This window comes from Pseudochaenichthys georgianus, chromosome 1 (assembly GCF_902827115.2).
Source record: "Pseudochaenichthys georgianus chromosome 1, fPseGeo1.2, whole genome shotgun sequence".
In the NCBI taxonomy this organism is placed as follows: domain Eukaryota; kingdom Metazoa; phylum Chordata; class Actinopteri; order Perciformes; family Channichthyidae; genus Pseudochaenichthys; species Pseudochaenichthys georgianus.
The window spans coordinates 42,921,008-42,937,610 of NC_047503.1; the positions used below are offsets into that span (position 1 = coordinate 42,921,008).

The 16,603-nt window shown below is 42.3% G+C and overlaps 1 protein-coding gene across 1 annotated transcript; it reads right to left on the reverse strand.

The window, feature by feature from the left end:
- On the reverse strand, positions 1 to 16,456 carry LOC117454033 (G protein-coupled receptor 137Ba-like). The gene is given in 8 exon segments (XM_034093087.2): positions 1 to 2,381; positions 2,779 to 2,900; positions 6,270 to 6,398; positions 8,248 to 8,397; positions 9,088 to 9,310; positions 11,715 to 11,764; positions 15,938 to 16,240; positions 16,242 to 16,456. Coding segments are annotated over 8 exon segments (1,185 nt in total). The 5' UTR covers positions 16,335 to 16,456; the 3' UTR covers positions 1 to 2,266.
- Between the last annotated feature and the right edge of the window lie 147 nt (positions 16,457 to 16,603).

The window sequence follows — 16,603 nt, forward strand, 5'->3', positions numbered from 1 at the left end:
AAATGTATGCATGTCCATTGTAATGGCAATTTTATTGTAGTGTCACAAACACGATAACCACAATCACACAAACAAAGAGCTCCACAACAAAATGCACAATCTCTTTACAAATAACTTAGAAAAATGTTCGTCTTTTAGAAATATAGACTTTTTTCTGAACATTGTTACAGGAATGTGAACAACCACAAAACAAAACTCATATTAACAAAAATGTAACGATGGGATAAACCTCAAAATCATGTTTTTCCACATTATTATTATTACATGTTTTTGTTTGACTCGAAGTCAAACCCAACATTACATCATTTGTTAATATTTAGATATTTTGAGGTGACCATCAATACAACACGGGTGAGCTGTCTGGTTATTTATATGTACAGGATACTGATTATGCTGAATCATTGAACAGTTCAGATGTGTGTGTTGAGTGTGTGTATGTTATAATATATATCGTTTTACTTTGATCTATCTTTTTACAGTCAAGAACTTAAAAAATGACCCGGGGAGTTTTCAGGGATTATTCAGATAAGGAAATGTAAATATTTCTCTATCAGCCTCCAGATATAAATTCAAACTTAAAGGAAGAGTTTAATATTAAAACTAAACTGAATGAACTTTTATTACCCTGTCAGATCGTCTCATATTTGGGCAATTGCTAATTTTCAAAGTGCCTTGAGTACATGATCGAAAAAGTGCAAGAAATTGAACATTTGGAAAATTGGTTTGAGTTAAAGGTGGGGTATGTAATTCACTTCAGAAACACTTTTTGTTATATTCCATGGAATGATCTTAACGTCCCGATAGCAATGAATATATTAAATGCTTTGAAATAAATACATAAATAAATGTCATCTGTGGAAGCTGTGGCGCTGTAAAAAGCACGACCAATCATCTGAGCCGGCTAAAGTAACTGGATGGCCTACCTGCCTGTCAGCCTTCCATCTGTGCACAAACTCATCTCGTGCCCTCATTGGTCATGTGCGCGTTCGTGTGTGTTGGAGGAGGGGCTCTGTGAGGAAGTCTGAAGGAAGAGGCATACTTTTTCCGGTTGTGTACTTTCAAATTCTAGCGCACTCGAGCTGGTTTCTCCATTCTAACCTACCGTACTTTTAAGTCAGGATAATTGTTAATTAAACGAATAAAGGTAGATTTATTTGGCTTACTTGCTGAAAAACTCCCCAAAAGATCGAGATAAATTCTCTCAAACATTCATCACGACACCGTCTACGAACTGAAGCGGGGCTCCTACACAGAGTTCAGGCTTTTACACAAGCAACTCATTTGCATATCCTTTATATCTGTTGTATGTCTCATGAATTACATTTTTGAGATCAATACTTTCACAAAGAAAGCAAATATGTGGAAAAAATGCAGAGGTAATAGAAGGTACATTTAAGTATTGCCTGTTCTGCAAACCCCTCCAAATAATGTTGCCCATTTGTACACAAGCTACCTCTCATCCTCTTCCATAACAATACTGAACATATTTGATTTATTCCATTATTCCAAGTACTTTGTATAATAGTATCAATTCTTTTTATTTAATTTGTTGGTTGGTTTTCTTACTTTTTATGCAACATGTACACCCAGACAACGTCCTCATAAGAGTTAACCTACTTGGCAATAAACCTGTTTCTGATTCTGAGTCCGATGTGAGGAAAGGAGAGGAAACAATGCATATCGTTTATGCATGATTGTGTAAAGGCCTTGACTCGTTTCTGATCAAACCTCGTGAACCGATTTGAATTATTAAAAACACTGAAGCTGCAGTATTGGATGAAATTCGACCTTTAGGATGCACTAAACTACATATATCACTAGATACGGTCGACATTAAGGTGACATTTGAACCAGCAGCATTTGGGTTTTCTTTAAAACACGAGGCTTCATTCTGTCACTTAAAATATCTAAACAACTTATCATAACTCGATCTATTAGTGTGTTTGATATGAACATCACGGTTGCATCAGAATTTCGACATACTGTAAATGTATGCAAACTAGCCAGATGCATTGTGGCAGGTGTTAGCAGTGAAACACTAATGGAGTGTTATGGTGTATTATTGTATTATGGATAACTGTTATTGTGCTGCCGTATTAATATATTGTAATTAAAGCAAAAACCTGATTTGTCCGTGTAGGAACCCTGCTGAACATTCAGGTATTTCCCCTAAATTCTCTACAAACTTCTACATCAGTTATGATAAGAAACACAATAACTGATCGGTGTGAAAGTGCAGAGTGGTGCTGTACAGTGAAGAGGGGCATTATGGGTAAGGGTGCAGCTCCCCCCCCCCGGCGGTGAGGCGCTGCTCGTCTCCGTTGGTCTGAACCGTGAAGCTGCTGTGGCGGCTGCCCCAGTCGTAGCAGTCGGAGGAAAGACTGTCGGAGAGAAGAGGACAGGTCAGAGGGTTCATTCCTTCATCTACTTTTTATTATTATTATTAATTATTATCAATTTTTTTTATTCTATAAATTGTTCTGTTATTTTTTATATATTTTTATTTATTTTATTATTAATAATACTTGTATTATTATTTATATATGTTATATATTATTATATAATTTATTTTATATATTATTTATTTGATCTTATCTTATTTTATATATTATTATTATTATTATATTATCTTTTATTTATTTTATGTGTATTCATATTTATTTTATATTATTTTACATACTATTATTAGTATTATTTACCCATGCATAATGGACATCATTTAAATGGATAAATATTATAACAGCATGGACATGGTGACGTCAGTGATGGTGCTCGTACCTTGCTGATGCATTCTGGGGAGGGATGCTCCACGCCAGGTCATCGTCACTATCGTACCGTCGAGGGTTGTCAAAGAAATATCCTCGAGAGGAGAGAACGTGGTTCGGTATCCCAGCTGTGCTCTGAAGGGAGGAAGATACTCATCGTGAGGAAGAAATAAAAAAAGACAAAGGCTCTGCTGATATAACCCGTTATCTAACATCAGGTGATCCTCTCATCCTGCAGCCAGAGAGGGCAAAGCACACACATCCTTTCCTCAAGTAGAAGTACGGATACTCGTGTTTAAAAATAATCTGGTAAAAGTAGAAGTACTGACTAAACTGCTTTACTTAAGTAAAAGTAAAGAAGTATGGGCTTCTAAATGTACTTCAGTAAAAAGTACCCATAACTAGCAGCTGTTTTAAAGAGTACCTGACCTCCCTTTATATTAATAGAACAATAATGTCATTGTTAGCTAATGAATGTTTCCATGCCGACCAACGGCAACATGACAACGTTTCCATTGGTCCCTCTTCTTTAGAGAAGACCAGGAAGTGATGGATACACGGATCGTGTTCAAATCAATAGGCACGCAATGACTCTGAAGAATAATGATCACGCACCAACACACATTCAGACTAAAGGAACCAGCTGTTTGGGAAATGAGAGAAGTAGAAAGTTCAGGTATTTGAGTTCAACATGTAAGAAGCAGCGGCGTAGCTGTGGGTGGGCCCGGGTGGGCCTGGGCCCACCCACATGCACGTCTGGCCCACCCACAGCCAATCAGCGCTTCATAGCGCAGAGCCGGGAAGCCCAGAAGGAAGTGCCACAAACTGCAGTTCATCTAGTGGCCGACAGGGGATGGATGCAAAAAGGAGCAATTCCCATAGACCCCCATGTTAAAATGCCCAACTTTACAGCAGAAATAAACATCTTTCTTGCCTGGATCCAATAAAACGTATTCTGGATATAGTTAGATTCCACCTTCATGACAATGGAATAGGGAGTGCATTTTTTTACCGTGAGTTTTTATAGTAAGTAAAGTAACTTTTGCCGTGAGTGAATGAAAGTATTATTTCATCTTGAGGTCTGCAGTTTAGCGTGTACACATTTGCTGAATATGAAAACACTCAGTGTGTGCCCATTGTGCGACTGTCAAGGATAAACAACCTGTGCCCCCGATATATGTTGTATGTATTATTGCTACACAAACATTACATTGCAGTTTAAGTGTCGCCAACTCCGTTTAAGAGATCTCGCCCCCGTCTGTGTGAGAGGGGGCGGGGCAGTTTACACACACGCAGCTGCTACAACATGCAGCAACACACACACACGGAGGAGATGGCAGAGAGAACGCGCTCCGAGGTGTGGTTAAACTATAGCCGTGTCTATGTGGACAATACTCGTTATCAAAAGTGGAATAAGAGTTTATCATGTGAGGGCGGTAACACGAGCAATTTGTCTAAACATTTAGCAAAAGTGCTCCACATCCAGACGGAGGAATGCACCGGGTTCCACTGTCTTTCTAGCAGCTCTGTAGCCCCATCCACGAGGAACGTTTCCACGTCAGGTGTTATGTTTGCTAGCAGCGACACACCGAGTTAACTACATTATACAAACATGGGTTAATGATTAGAGGAAACTGAGTTATTTATTTTGTTAAAGTTTCAGCTATTCTGTTTACAGTTCTGTCATCACATTATTTAATATGATTTGTTAAAACATTGTTGTTTCTTTTGATGTGAAATATTATGTATTTAATTTAAATAAAAAGCAATGTTAGTTTTGTTCACAATTTGTTTAGTTAGTTTACCTTCTTTTTTTCTCCAAAAGAACCGATAAAAGTAATGTTAAAGGACCGGATCGATAAGACATAGACATAGACATACTTTATTGTCATTTCAACAAGACACAGAGTGTACTATTAAAACGAAATTTCGTTGTACTGGCTTACAGGAACAGGACAATATAAAAACTTGCTAAAATTGTACATATAAATAAATAATAGTGACGTGGTGCTGATACAATTAAAGATAAAGTGTGCGTTTAAAATATAAAGACTTACTATACATATAAATAAAATAGACATACTATATAACAAATATGTGCCCTTTACACAGCGTAATGTAATCTTTATGTTACTGGTCTGCTTGCTGTTCAGCAGTCTGATGGCTTGGGGAAAAAGCTATTGCAGAATCTGGCTGTTCTGCTCTTAATGCTGCGGAGCCTCTTGCCGGAGGGCAGCAGGGAGAACAGAGCATGGTGAGGATGAGTGGGGTCTTTAAAAATGTTCTGGGCTTTTGTTAGGCAGCGTTTCTGAGCGGTGTCTCTGATGGGAGGGAGAGAAACTCCGATGATCTTCTCTGCTGTCCTGACCACTCTCTGCAGAGACTTCCAGTCTTTGGCGTTGCAGTCTCTCGACCAGATGGAGATGCCGCTGGTCAGCACGCTCTCTATGGTTCCTCTGTAGAACGTGGTGAGGATGGGAGGGGGGAGCTGTGCAGGAAGTGTAGGCGCTGCTGTGCCTTCTTACATAGTGATGTAGTGTGAGTGGACCAGGTCAGACTGCTTGTGATATGCACCCCCAGGAACTTGGTGCTGCCTGTAGTCTTCACTGCTGTGCCGTTGATGTGGAGTGGTGGGTGACAGTGCTTTTTGTTCCTGAAGTCGACAATCATCTCTTTTGTTTTATCGACATTCAGGATCAGGTTGTTGGTGTTACACCAGTCTGTCAGATGTTTCACCTCCTCCCTGTAGGCCTGTTCCTTGTTGTCCCTGATGAGTCCCACCACTGCTGTATCGTCCGCGTACTTTATGATGTGGTTGGTACTGAACCTGGAGCATAAGCGTAAGCGCTATCGATAAAAGTAGTAGTACCGTTAAAGCCTTAACGATAGCCATCCCTATGTGGATGTCAGTTTTACACACATTCTGAGGCCGCCGTGCCTATGTTTTTGTTTTCACTGCTAATTTATGCTTAAGTTCTATTGGTGCATTAAAAAATCATTAAAATCATTAATGAAGTTTCAGCTCAGACCCCACACTTAATGTCTCCCCCTGGCCCACCTACATTTCTCCAGGCCCACCCACACAATAATTCCTGGCTACGCCACTGGTAAGAAGTAGAAAGTACAGGTATTTGAGTTCAACATGTAAGAAGTAGAAAGTACAGGTATTTGAGTTCAACATGTAAGAAGTAGAAAGTACAGGTATTTGTGTTCAAAATGTAAGAAGTAGAAAGTACAGGTATTTGTGTTCAAAATGTAAGAAGTAGAAAGTACAGGTATTTGTGTTAAACATGCAAGAAGTATTTGTGTTTAAGAAGTCAAAGTAAAAAGTCGTCGGAAAAATAAGTAGTGAGTAAAGTACTGATACCAGAAAAATGTACTTAAGTACAGTAACAAAGTATTTGTACTCCACTACTTCCCACCTCTGCCGGAAGCCAAACAACAACCAGGTATAAGTGTTGCAGAGGTCAGAGGTCACATGACCCCGATAGCAGGAAGACTGACCCGTTCCTGCGGCGGCCGTCGGACCCTGAAGAAGAAGACGACCAGCGAGGTGGGCAGCAGCTCCCAGACGAACAGGATCACCCCGAACACGATGTAGCCGGCGTCTCCCAGAGACGAGCGTAGGTCCGCCTGGAGACACACACAGGAAGGGTTGGTATTGTATTGTTGACATTTATGTTTCGTGTTTATTTTTTGGTTCTGTTATAACGCCTTGTGCTTTGGCAAGTTTAAAATGTGGTCATGCCAATAAAGCCCCTTCGTATCGTATCGTATCGCATTGTATCGTATCGCATTGTATTGTATTGTATTGGGAGGTGTGTGGCGCAGTGGGTTGTGCGTAGGTGTTCGGATCAGTGGGTCACAGGTTCAAACCCACAGGCATGTCGTTGTGTCCCTGGGACACTTCACCCCAAATTGCTCCTGTGGGGATTGCCCACAATATTGAGTATGTAAGTCGCTTTGGATAAAAGCGTCGAACAAGTAGTATCGTATTGTATCGAGTTGATTAACCCACGTACAAACTTGAGGTACTTTATTTATATTTAAGAAAAGATTACGTTCATTTTTTCTAGAAATGACATTGTAAGGTATTATTCAAATGAAACGGTGAACAAAAAATCCAGTACTACTGTAGAACTACAATAAAAACACTGATATAATTTCTTACATAGTTGGAATATAACTAAATACATTTTTTTTATAAGTCTATATTAGTTTAAATTGGAATACAATGATCTAAATTCTAAACAATTGATTCATGGAGGAAGTCATTTGCTGAAATAACTTAAAATGCTCTAGTTGCAGTCCTACACAGAACAGTTCAAAGCTCTGCCTCATTATCCTTTTTTGGGACCTGGATACTGATTGCTCCCAATATAACAATATTAGAGTTTTTTAAATTAGATTGGAATTAGATTATTTTTTATCAAATTGAGGTGTTTACAATATACTTTTTATTTTATTTTTTAAAGTCCAGACCGGAAATTGAACCCGTCATGATTCTACTGTACCAAAGTCAGTTTCTTTATCCACTGTACTAAGCAGTTGCTGTTGCATTGGTCTATATGTATATATTTTTATATTTATAATACATATACATACATATAGGCTTTATTTGTCATGTGCACATCAACTACTAACTACAATGTAGAAATGGAACAGATATAAAGGATATGCAAATGAGTTGCTTGTGTAAAAGCCTGAACTCTGTGTCGGAGCCCCGCTTCAGTTCGTAGACGGTGTCGTGATGAATGTTTGAAAGAATGTATCTTGATCTTTTGGGGAGTTTTTCAGCAAGTAAGCCAAATAAATTATTATGTCTCCGACTCCTCCAACGATGCAACTTGAATGGGGCGAAACCACTCTACAGCCAACCAATCAGAGTCTCCCTAACATGCCGCTCTATTGAACCTGCCAGATCTCTCTCTATGCTTTGCTTGCTGCAGCTACTTCCACGTCGCTGCTGCTCGCCTGCTTGAAAATTCTAGGTTGAGCTTATTTGGTTTAATTGAATGCTCTGTGTGAATTTCAGAAACTGTCCTCATAGAGATAGAAAACTCAGAAAAGTGTGTGAAAGTGTGTGAAAGTGTGTGTGCTCTCGGGCCCCCTATAGGGCATTGCAGGAAAAACAGGTGGACTGGCAGGTGGAATTTTCTGATTGGCTAATTTCAGTCACGTGAGACCATGACAGTAGGACTGCAGAGGAACAAGCTATAATCTAGAGACATGCAGTACATTTACACGAGAACAAAATTGAAACAAAATTACACATGTTTGACAGCTTGTGTTGCTTTCCTGTTTTTCATCCCCTTCTGATATTCTCTTTGTTTTTTAAATCTTCATTTTTGTTTTATTTGTATGTACGCACCACAACACCAAGTCAAATTCCTCGTATGTGTCAACCTACCTGGTAATAAACCTGTTTCTGATTCATCAGCTAAAACATCAATCAATTGGAGAAAACCCCAGAGAGCCTCACCTGGTCTGAGACGTTGTACCAGTCGTAGTCGAAGGAGTTGATGGTCTCGATGTTAGTGAGGGCGAGCACCACCAGGTTGTAGCAGGCGCGCGACGCGTACAGCAGAACCACCATGATGCCGATCAGAGTCACCTGACACACCGACGTCCCCTAAACACACACACATCACTCATTGTTATTCATTTGAATTCACATTTGTTATGTGCTATATGTGACATGTACGTAGTAATGTGTGTTGTGTGTCTTTTATCCTTTCGTCTGTATCTACTTGTCCTTCATCCTTTCTTTATAACTAATGCTGTTGATGTGATTTTAAAAAGGTGTCTTTATCATCTGGACAACAGCTGGACATCAGCCATGTTGGCTAAAGCTGCCCCATCTGCTGTTGTTTGTGACAGTTGATCAATGGGGACTGTCCACGACACTATAAACCAATAAACTAAACTAATGTATGTGCTGCCGGATGGAATTAATGATTTTCTTTCTTGCAGTCATGGAAACGTGGAATATTCAAGAAGTAAATATCAGGGTTAGGGACGCTGCACAAGACCTGAGGTTGAAGGCTAAGGGAAGTTATTTGGGATTATGACTTGCTTTAGTTGTTGTTATCTTTAAAGACTAACCCTTAGATTTATTACATTTTAAAATGTCATGCATGTGATGCCTGATGGAATTAACTGCAGTCATGAACACCTGGAATATTATGGAAGGACCTATCAGGGTCAGTGACCTGAGGTTGAAAGCTAAGGGAAGTTATTCAGTGAACGTCTTTGGGATTATTACTAATTGTTTGACTCTAGAGACTAAACCGTTAGTTGTTTTTATCTTTAAGGACTTTACCTTAGACTCCAGGTAGATGTTGGCCAGCGACATCTTGGCGACCTTGTAGAGGCAGACGGACAGCGAGACGGCGCAGAGGACGAACAAGCTGTCGTTGATGGTCACCCTCACCAGGACGATGGTCTTCACGTCGGCCGCCGTCATTTTGACCAGCAGGGCACAGACCAGATTAACCACGAGGAAGAGGAGACTGACGCCGAAGAAGACGAGGTACAGAGGAAGTCTGCAGGAGAATCAAGAGATTATAACCGTTAAAAAGGCCCAAAAGGTTCATATCAGTATTAGTGTCTCTACTTTAAAGAGTCCTCTCCTGCTGATGTTCAGTTGTATATCAGTATGTAGTGTCTCTACTTTAAAGAGTCCTCTCCTGCTGATGTTCAGGTGTATATCAGTATGTAGTGTCTCTACTTTAAAGAGTCCTCTCCTGCTGATGTTCAGGTGTATATCAGTATGTAGTGTCTCTACTTTAAAGAGTCCTCTCCTGCTGATGTTCAGTTGTATATCAGTATGTAGTGTCTCTACTTTAAAGAGTCCTCTCCTGCTGATGTTCAGGTGTATATCAGTATGTAGTGTCTCCACTTTAAAGAGTCCTCTCCTGCTGATGTTCAGGTGTATATCAGTATGTAGTGTCTCTACTTTAAAGAGTCCTCTCCTGCTGATGTTCAGGTGTATATCAGTATGTAGTGTCTCTACTTTAAAGAGTCCTCTCCTGCTGATGTTCAGGTATATATCAGTATGTAGTGTCTCTACTTTAAAGAGTCCTCTCCTGCTGATGTTCAGGTGTATATCAGTATGTAGTGTCTCTACTTTAAAGAGTCCTCTCCTGCTGATGTTCAGGTATATATCAGTATGTAGTGTCTCTACTTTAAAGAGTCCTCTCCTGCTGATGTTCAGGTGTATATCAGTATGTAGTGTCTCTACTTTAAAGAGTCCTCTCCTGCTGATGTTCAGGTGTATATCAGTATGTCGTGTCTCTACTTTTAAAGAGTCCTCTGCTGCTGATGTTCAGGTGTATATCAGTATGTAGTGTCTCTACTTTAAAGAGTCCTCTCCTGCTGATGTTCAGGTGTATATCAGTATGTAGTGTCTCTACTTTAAAGAGTCCTCTCCTGCTGATGTTCAGGTGTATATCAGTATGTAGTGTCTCTACTTTAAAGAGTCCTCTCCTGATGATGTTCAGGTGTATATCAGTATGTAGTGTCTCTACTTTAAAAAGTCCTCTCCTGCTGATGTTCAGGTTCATATCAGTATGTAATGTCTCTACTTTAAAGAGTCCTCTCCTGCTGATGTTCAGGTGTATATCAGTATGTAGTGTCTCTACTTTAAAGAGTCCTCTCCTGCTGATGTTCAGGTTCATATCAGTATGTAGTGTCTCTACTTTAAAGAGTCCTCTCCTGCTGATGTTCAGGTGTATATCAGTATGTAGTGTCTCTACTTTAAAGAGTCCTCTCCTGCTGATGTTCAGGTTCATATCAGTATGTAGTGTCTCTACTTTAAAGAGTCCTCTCCTGCTGATGTTCAGGTGTATATCAGTATGTAGTGTCTCTACTTTAAAGAGTCCTCTCCTGTTGATGTTCAGGTGTATATCAGTATGTAGTGTCTCTACTTTAAAGAGTCCTCTCCTGCTGATGTTCAGGTGTATATCAGTATGTAGTGTCTCTACTTTAAAGAGTCCTCTCCTATTGATGTTCAGGTGTATATCAGTATGTAGTGTCTCTACTTTAAAGAGTCCTCTCCTGCTGATGTTCAGGTGTATATCAGTATGTAGTGTCTCTACTTTAAAGAGTCCTCTCCTGCTGATGTTCAGGTTCATATCAGTATGTAGTGTCTCTACTTTAAAGAGTCCTCTCCTGCTGATGTTCAGGTGTATATCAGTATGTAGTGTCTCTACTTTAAAGAGTCCTCTCCTGCTGATGTTCAGGTGTATATCAGTATGTAGTGTCTCTACTTTAAAGAGTCCTCTCCTGCTGATGTTCAGGTGTATATCAGTATGTAGTGTCTCTACTTTAAAGAGTCCTCTCCTGCTGATGTTCAGGTGTATATCAGTATGTAGTGTCTCTACTTTAAAGAGTCCTCTCCTGCTGATGTTCAGGTGTATATCAGTATGTAGTGTCTCTACATGTCTCCATGCTTTAATGTTCAAAAAGCTCTTTATTTTTCTCATACTGCCTGTGCTGCAGCACCTCTTTTCACCCTCTGTCTGAAACCAGAGCCCAGTCTGCCCTGATTGGTTAGCTGGCCAGCTCTGTTTTGATTGGTCAACAGCTTAGAGATGTCCCGCCCCTTAGCCTATCACGTACAATGTGTTGGAGCGCTAGCCAATAGAAGCGTGAGTGTTACAAAGTGATGTCAAAATGTTCTGGGCCTTTGGGGATTTTAGCCTTTGCAGACCATTTACATGCACACAACCCTATACTGTATGAAGCACTACGGGAAAGGGAAACCCCAATAAGCATAACAGGGGCTCTTTAAGTGCATTGTACAGATCTAAATCAGTCGATACCTTGAAAGAAAACACAGTTTGATAAGCGGTGTGATTTTTTGGATACATGTTGGAAGAGTGGGAGTTTCATTGTGGAAACAGACTCCCTTAATTCAGTCAGGGTGAGTTGTTTGAAGAAAGGTACCTGTACTTGAGCAGTGAAGGTGTGTACTTGGACTTTGCCTTGAAGTAAACCTGGAGATGGGAGAGAAAAAAGATTGTTACGCACTTTGGTACGATCCTGGGTCATTATGTCACAGTTTTCAGATCTCAGTTTCCTCTTTGTGTGTGTGTGTGTGTGTGTGTGTGTGTGTGTGTGTGTGTGTGTGTGTGTGTGTGTGTGTGTGTGTGTAATCATTACATTAAATACATCTTTAATATATGTAATTCAGCTCATCAGTAACACCAGGTTTAACTAAAACATGTCTGAACGTTCTTTACAATATCTTTTGTGTGTGTGTGTGTGTGTGTGTGTGTGTGTGTGTGTGTGTGTGTGTGTGGTGTGTGTGTGTGTGTGTGTGTGTGTGTGTGTTAGATCTGTGTTACTAGTGTGGTACCGTAGGCCTTTTGGCAAGTTCCTATATGTGTTTGTGTTAATGTTCGGCCTGTGTGGCAAATGTGTTTTTTGGGAATTATTTAAGAAAGGAACCTCTGTATTATTGTAATTGTAAAAGGTGGGGTAGGTAAGTTTGAGAAACCGGCTCGAGATACACTTTTTGTTATATTCCATGGAACGCTCTCAACATCCCGATAGCAATGCATATCTGAAGTGCTTTGACAAAAAATCCATAAAAAACGTCATCTGTGGAAGCCGTAATACTGTAAAAAGCACGACCAATCGGATTGCCGCCCTGTCTGTCAGCCTTCCATCTCGTGCACGCACAAATGTCTCTCGTGCCCTCATTGGTCATGTGCACGTTCATGTGTGTTGGAGGAGGTGCTCTGTGAGGAAGTCTGAAGGAAGGGGCGGATTATTTTCGGCTGTGTACTTTCACATTTTAGTGCACTCGAGCCGGTTTCTGAAACGTACCTACCCCACCTTTAACTTTTTGAGCTAGCAGTAGTAGGAGCGAGAAGCCATTTTTGTTTGATTACTCAATATTCCCGGTGTTCTCCTGTTTTGACGTTAGGAGCCTAGGTGAGAAGCTTTGTCTTCTGTTTGGCTTTGCTTTTTTGGTTAGGTCAGTTTAGAGTAATTTGTGTTTTCTTATGTTGGTTACGTCGGGAGAAAAATGTTAACTGCTAATTAGATTTTCTCTCTGACGCTTCTTGGGAGTGTGAGGAGTTCTTCAGCCTGGCTGCAGACCTCTGACTCACTTGGTTTGTCATATGATTCAAAGTGATGTGCCACTAAACTGATATGTTCCCATGGTGTCCTGATGGAAGCCATCGAATGACGATCCTTTACGAGTGCCACTGTTAGTGTGACTTGTTATCTGGTGGGCATGGACTAAGACTGATGCTGTTAACATTTCAGATCCACTTATTTTACCTTAGTAAGTGATCTGAGTACTTCCTCCAGCACTTTGCTCAGTCTAGAAATCACTTCATCGATTACTGCCTCCTCTCCGACTGAAGGGGAACCTTGCTTCTTACAGAAATAAGACACCGTGGTGTTTGGTTGGAAAAAGAACCCGCGTCATCTCAGCTCTCATTAACGAGTGCTGCTAAAGAGCGTATGTCTTTATCTTCTGGTCTATTTCTGAACCGCCAGCAGCTGGATGAATGGACGAAGAGGAGAGGCAGCTGCTGTAATACGATTCATCCATCCATAGGCTGGTTGACGTAGCAGTTTGTTGTCAGTGGTTGCCTGCAGGTATTCAGGTTGTAGTAAGTCTCCATTTGTTGTAGGGGTGTTTTATTCTCCTTCTGTCCACCAGTAGAAATGTGTTCAAGCAACACTCCACATCCATTTTACATCTCTTTGTCTTGACAAACTTAAAGTGGGCCTCGAAGTTTTTTGCATATCAGTGCAGATAAAAATCACCTTTAACCTCGAGTGTGTGTCTCAAAAAGCAAGCATACTATTGACGTGTTCAGTTCAAACAGAATTAGCAGTTGGTGCACACCAAAGTGAAGCTTGTCCAAGATCTTCTCTGTAATTCCCAAATGTGTCAATTACCTGAACATTGAATTTCAGGTAAGTAGCATTTAGGCTAGCAGTAATTTCTCCTCTTAGTCAACCTGTACAACTGTCTCCTCCATCCATGTCAGACTTTTGTGGCCTTTTGTATGTTTTTAACTTTCATGGCCGTAGCTACATCGAAGTCGTCTCCATTCTATGGGGGGGGGGGGGGGGGGGGGGCAGGAGCTCCAACAAGCCGTGTAGGACAGAGAGTGAATACACATACTTTACAGAGATGCTGTGAGAAACCAATGTGAGTTTGGAACATTGCACAGTATAAATCTATTCTAGTAGACCTCAACAATGGAATTATGATCAGTAGAAATGGCCATGACATGGGACCTTTAAAGATGATTCCATTCCAGATCCTCCATTAACTTTAGGTTCTTGGTTTGTCTGTCAAAGTCACGGTGAGGGCTCTGAGACGTGAGAGACGGACCCAGTAGCATGCAGCCTGTCTGAGCGAGGATTCATTAAAACTCAGACGTTTGACAGATTAGTAACCAGCACTGGTTTTGTCCATAGTACCATTTCCTTAACGGAGCGTCCACACAGCAGCGTGCGTTGACGCTTGGCGGTGGGCGTGTCTGATGCTTGGGGATTTTTTGCGACCAACAACCAATCACATGAATCTCCCGCCCCCGACATACAAAGCAATAGCAATGTTAAAACTAAGTAAACTGGATATAAAATCCCCAAACAGGCGAAAACCTACCAGTTTCACCCACTGTCTCTGCCACCTCCCTCCATGCCTCGCTCCTCCGGTTTGTATCCGGTAGAGGAACAGAGACTGATCGTTCAGCACCGGGTGATTCACTTCCGCTGTAATCCATTTTCCCTCCATTTTTTGGAATATGAGGAAATGACCTGCGTCTCTCCCTGCATACACGTGGTTTGATTGGCTAGCGCTTGTACTGGCAGATTTGCATAAACGGGATTTCATTGGCTGACGCTTCTGCCGAGGTGCCAAAAGTTGAACATTGCTCAACTTCTGAAGCGAGCAACGCTCCACGTCGCTTCCCACAATGCAGTTCGGCTAAAAGTGACGTCACCCCATTCAAAGTGAATGGGCAGAAGCGTTGGAAGCTTCAACGCACGCCGCCGTGTGGACGGGCCGTTAGTGTCAGCCTGACACATTCATTGGAGACTTTAAGATCTCAACTAGAAACAATACTCAGTTTCAGCTGCAGAACTTGAGTTCATTATTCTGGACCCAATGGTGGATCCTGTAGGTTTAAGCCTCTTACACAACAAACTGACACCAAAGAACACGTCCCGACAGAACGTCGCCTCACGTCTCCTGCGTCTCGCAAAGACTTCAGCCGATGGCCAAGTTGCACGTACGAACTGCGCATGCGTGAGTGGCAATAACTCTCCTTACCAGCAGGCGGCGGTAGTGTGTATTCGTCATTTAAAACAGGCAACAACCGGAACACAGACTGCGTGATAACCGAGAGAAGAAGAACAGACTGCGTGGTAACCGAGAGAAGAAGAACAGACTGCGTGGTAACCGAGAGAAGAAGAACAGACTGCGTGGTAACCGAGAGAAGAAGAACAGACTGCGTGATATAAACAAACAACAAATAGCGCGTGCGTTCAACTTCCATGTTCACTCTACAGCGAGAAGCTCACGGGGCTTTCCCGAACCTGTGTCGAGAGCTGGAGTTCAATGAAATCTCAGATTTGCCTTCTTAATAGTTTGTTTGTCCCTCACTTCCGTTTCGCTTCTCATGCACTGATTCGCTAAGCTGAACAGCCAATCAGAGTCATTTATTTTGCCTTTGGCCTCCCGATTCAACATGTCGAATCAGCGGCGGAAAGTGTCGGCACGGCCGAAAAGACACGACGGTGCAGTACACACCAAGACACACTCATCTGAGTAGGGCGACACGACGCTCATCGACGGACCGACATCTATCGACGCCGAAAATCGGCTCGGTGTGTGAGGAGCTTTAAAGAGGTTAAAGAGAAACTGAGTTGTGCTGCCCTCTCTGGTTGGAGGTTTAAAGTCTGCTGCAGTCTGATGGGTGTGGTCAGAGGAATACCTGTAACCACACCCCAGCTGTGACCTAATGATGTCACAGTGTACCAACACACCCTGAAGTACACCTCTACATCACCTGGAGACAAGTTAAAGCCCCAGGAGACAAGTTAAAGCCCCAGGAGACAAGTTAAAGCCCCAGGAGACAAGTTAAAATTCCCAGGAGACAAGTTAAAGCACATCGTGGACCCGTACCCCTCACCTGAGCGCAGTAGAGGTTCATGAGGCTGAGCGTGAAGAACTGCAGGCAGACGGGGAAGCAGTAGAGCAGCCAGAAGGCGAAGGGTCCGAGAGCGTTGGCGGTCACACAGTCTCTGAAGTAGAAGGAGAAGAGGAGGGCTCTCAGGGCGGCCCACAGCAGACACAGGAACAGAAAGGCCGTCTGGTAGCTGAAGCGCTTGTGTCGGTATCTCAGAACCAACCACAGCTGGGCGTAGACGAAGGCGAAGAGCAGCGAGTAGAAGATGGTGTAGGCGATGGTGAGACCCAGCTTCACGTAGGGGGGGGATCGCCGGCGTGATGGTGGGAGGGGGAGGGAGGTGGGAGTCGTTACCGGCATGCTGCTGCTCCAGGATCCCCTCCATCGCCTCCCCATTCATCCCTCCTGTTCCCCACAGAGGGGGGAGGGAAGACAGCGCTGATCTCTGGGTGGAGCAGAAGAAGAAGAAACGTGTCTCAGAGCGATAGACGGATCCTCCACATCCATCCACTCTCCTCCAGACACACGATCTGACTCACAGAGAGCAGCAGGAGGAGGAGAGACTCCACCCCTCTTTTTGCCGGTGCCTGGTGCAGAGCGATTGGTGGCTGGGGGTCATGTGATCACAGTCCCCAGCAGGCGATTGGCTGAGCAGGAGGAGGATGCTGC